At 33.9% G+C, this 1,201-nt stretch overlaps 1 protein-coding gene across 6 annotated transcripts in view; it reads left to right on the forward strand.

Moving 5' to 3' along the window:
- Scml2 (Scm polycomb group protein like 2) overlaps positions 1 to 1,201 on the forward strand; it is an 84,339-nt gene that overhangs the window by 55,151 nt on the left and 27,987 nt on the right. For 5 of the 6 annotated variants that reach the window (XM_031370499.1, XM_031370517.1, XM_031370489.1 and 2 more), the window contains one exon: positions 117 to 200. The exons of the other annotated variant lie outside the window; for it this stretch is intronic. In XM_031370499.1, coding sequence (XP_031226359.1) covers positions 117 to 200 — 84 coding nt within the window. The remainder of the gene's footprint in view (positions 1 to 116; positions 201 to 1,201) is intronic. 6 annotated transcript variants of the gene reach the window in all.

A 1,201-nucleotide genomic window follows, 5' to 3' on the forward strand; every position in this document is an offset into this window, starting at 1 on the left:
TAGAGCATATGAATAGTAGTATAAACTTTATTATTGGATAAGCGTAGTGTATTAAGCAAAGTGTTCTAACTTTATATGTGAATAATTTTTGTTTTTCATTTCATTCCTCAATACAGCTGAGAAAAAACACAAGGGCAAAACATTTGCCACACCTTGGACTGAACAACCCAGACTTTTTGCAGATCAAGGACCAGGACCAGGTGATTGCTTTGTTCTGTTTTTAATAAATCTGTTATTCACAGTATATTTTCTATATATTGAAGAAGAGTATGATATTTTCAGGAGGAAAAAATCTGTCTTCTAAGAAAACAAATTCAAGAAGCCCAATGGTAAATTGGTAGAAATTTTTACTTTGCTAAGTCAAGCTTTTCTCCTACAGTAGTTCATCCTATTTGAGAATCAGATTATTTACGGATTATGATTTGATTTTAACTTTTCTTCCTACCAGTTCTACTTTCAAAATCTCACATTGGTCCCCTCCTTATTTCCTCCAAATCCATGCCTATTTTCTCACAGTTCATGCTTGTATTTAAGAATGTCTATATACATATATATTGTTACGCATAACCTGTTGCATGTATATAAGCATACATATGTACATATATATGTATATACAAATGTGTGTGTGTGTTATGTATGTGTGTGTATGTTTGGTTTTTTTTCTTCGTTTGTAGATTTTCCCATGAATCGGTGTACTTTTCCCTATGTATTCCCACCTCTCCCTTTCCCAGCTTTCCTCAAATTTGTATAGTCCTTTGTGTAGGGTTAAGGTCTCACATGCTTTTTTCTCTGTCCAGTGAGTATATGTATTGCTGTGATTTTGTTCACCTCATTTTTTTATGGTAGTGGTGGGATTTTATTTATTGCTCTTGTTATTACTAGGAGACACAGTCTTAGAGCAAGTTCCCTGGCTCTCTCACTCTTTCCATTCATCTGTCACGTCTTGAGCAATGTTCCCTGAAACTTAGCTTAGGTACACTAATGTTCTGTGGATATATACATTCTGATTGGGATATGCCACTCTCAACTTGGATTTGTTGGGTTTTCCTACAAACCAAAGTTTTCTTGATGAAGACTAAAGACTACAGTTGTCTTTGGGTATAAAGAAGTATTTATACCTTGTTATTACGGTAGTAGTAGTGTATTAGTGTTTATAGATTCTTCTTAAGTAACATCACATTGCAAACACAGATTTATTAGC

The sequence above is a fragment of the Mastomys coucha genome, chromosome X (genome assembly GCF_008632895.1).
Source record: "Mastomys coucha isolate ucsf_1 chromosome X, UCSF_Mcou_1, whole genome shotgun sequence".
In the NCBI taxonomy this organism is placed as follows: Eukaryota; Metazoa; Chordata; class Mammalia; order Rodentia; family Muridae; genus Mastomys; species Mastomys coucha.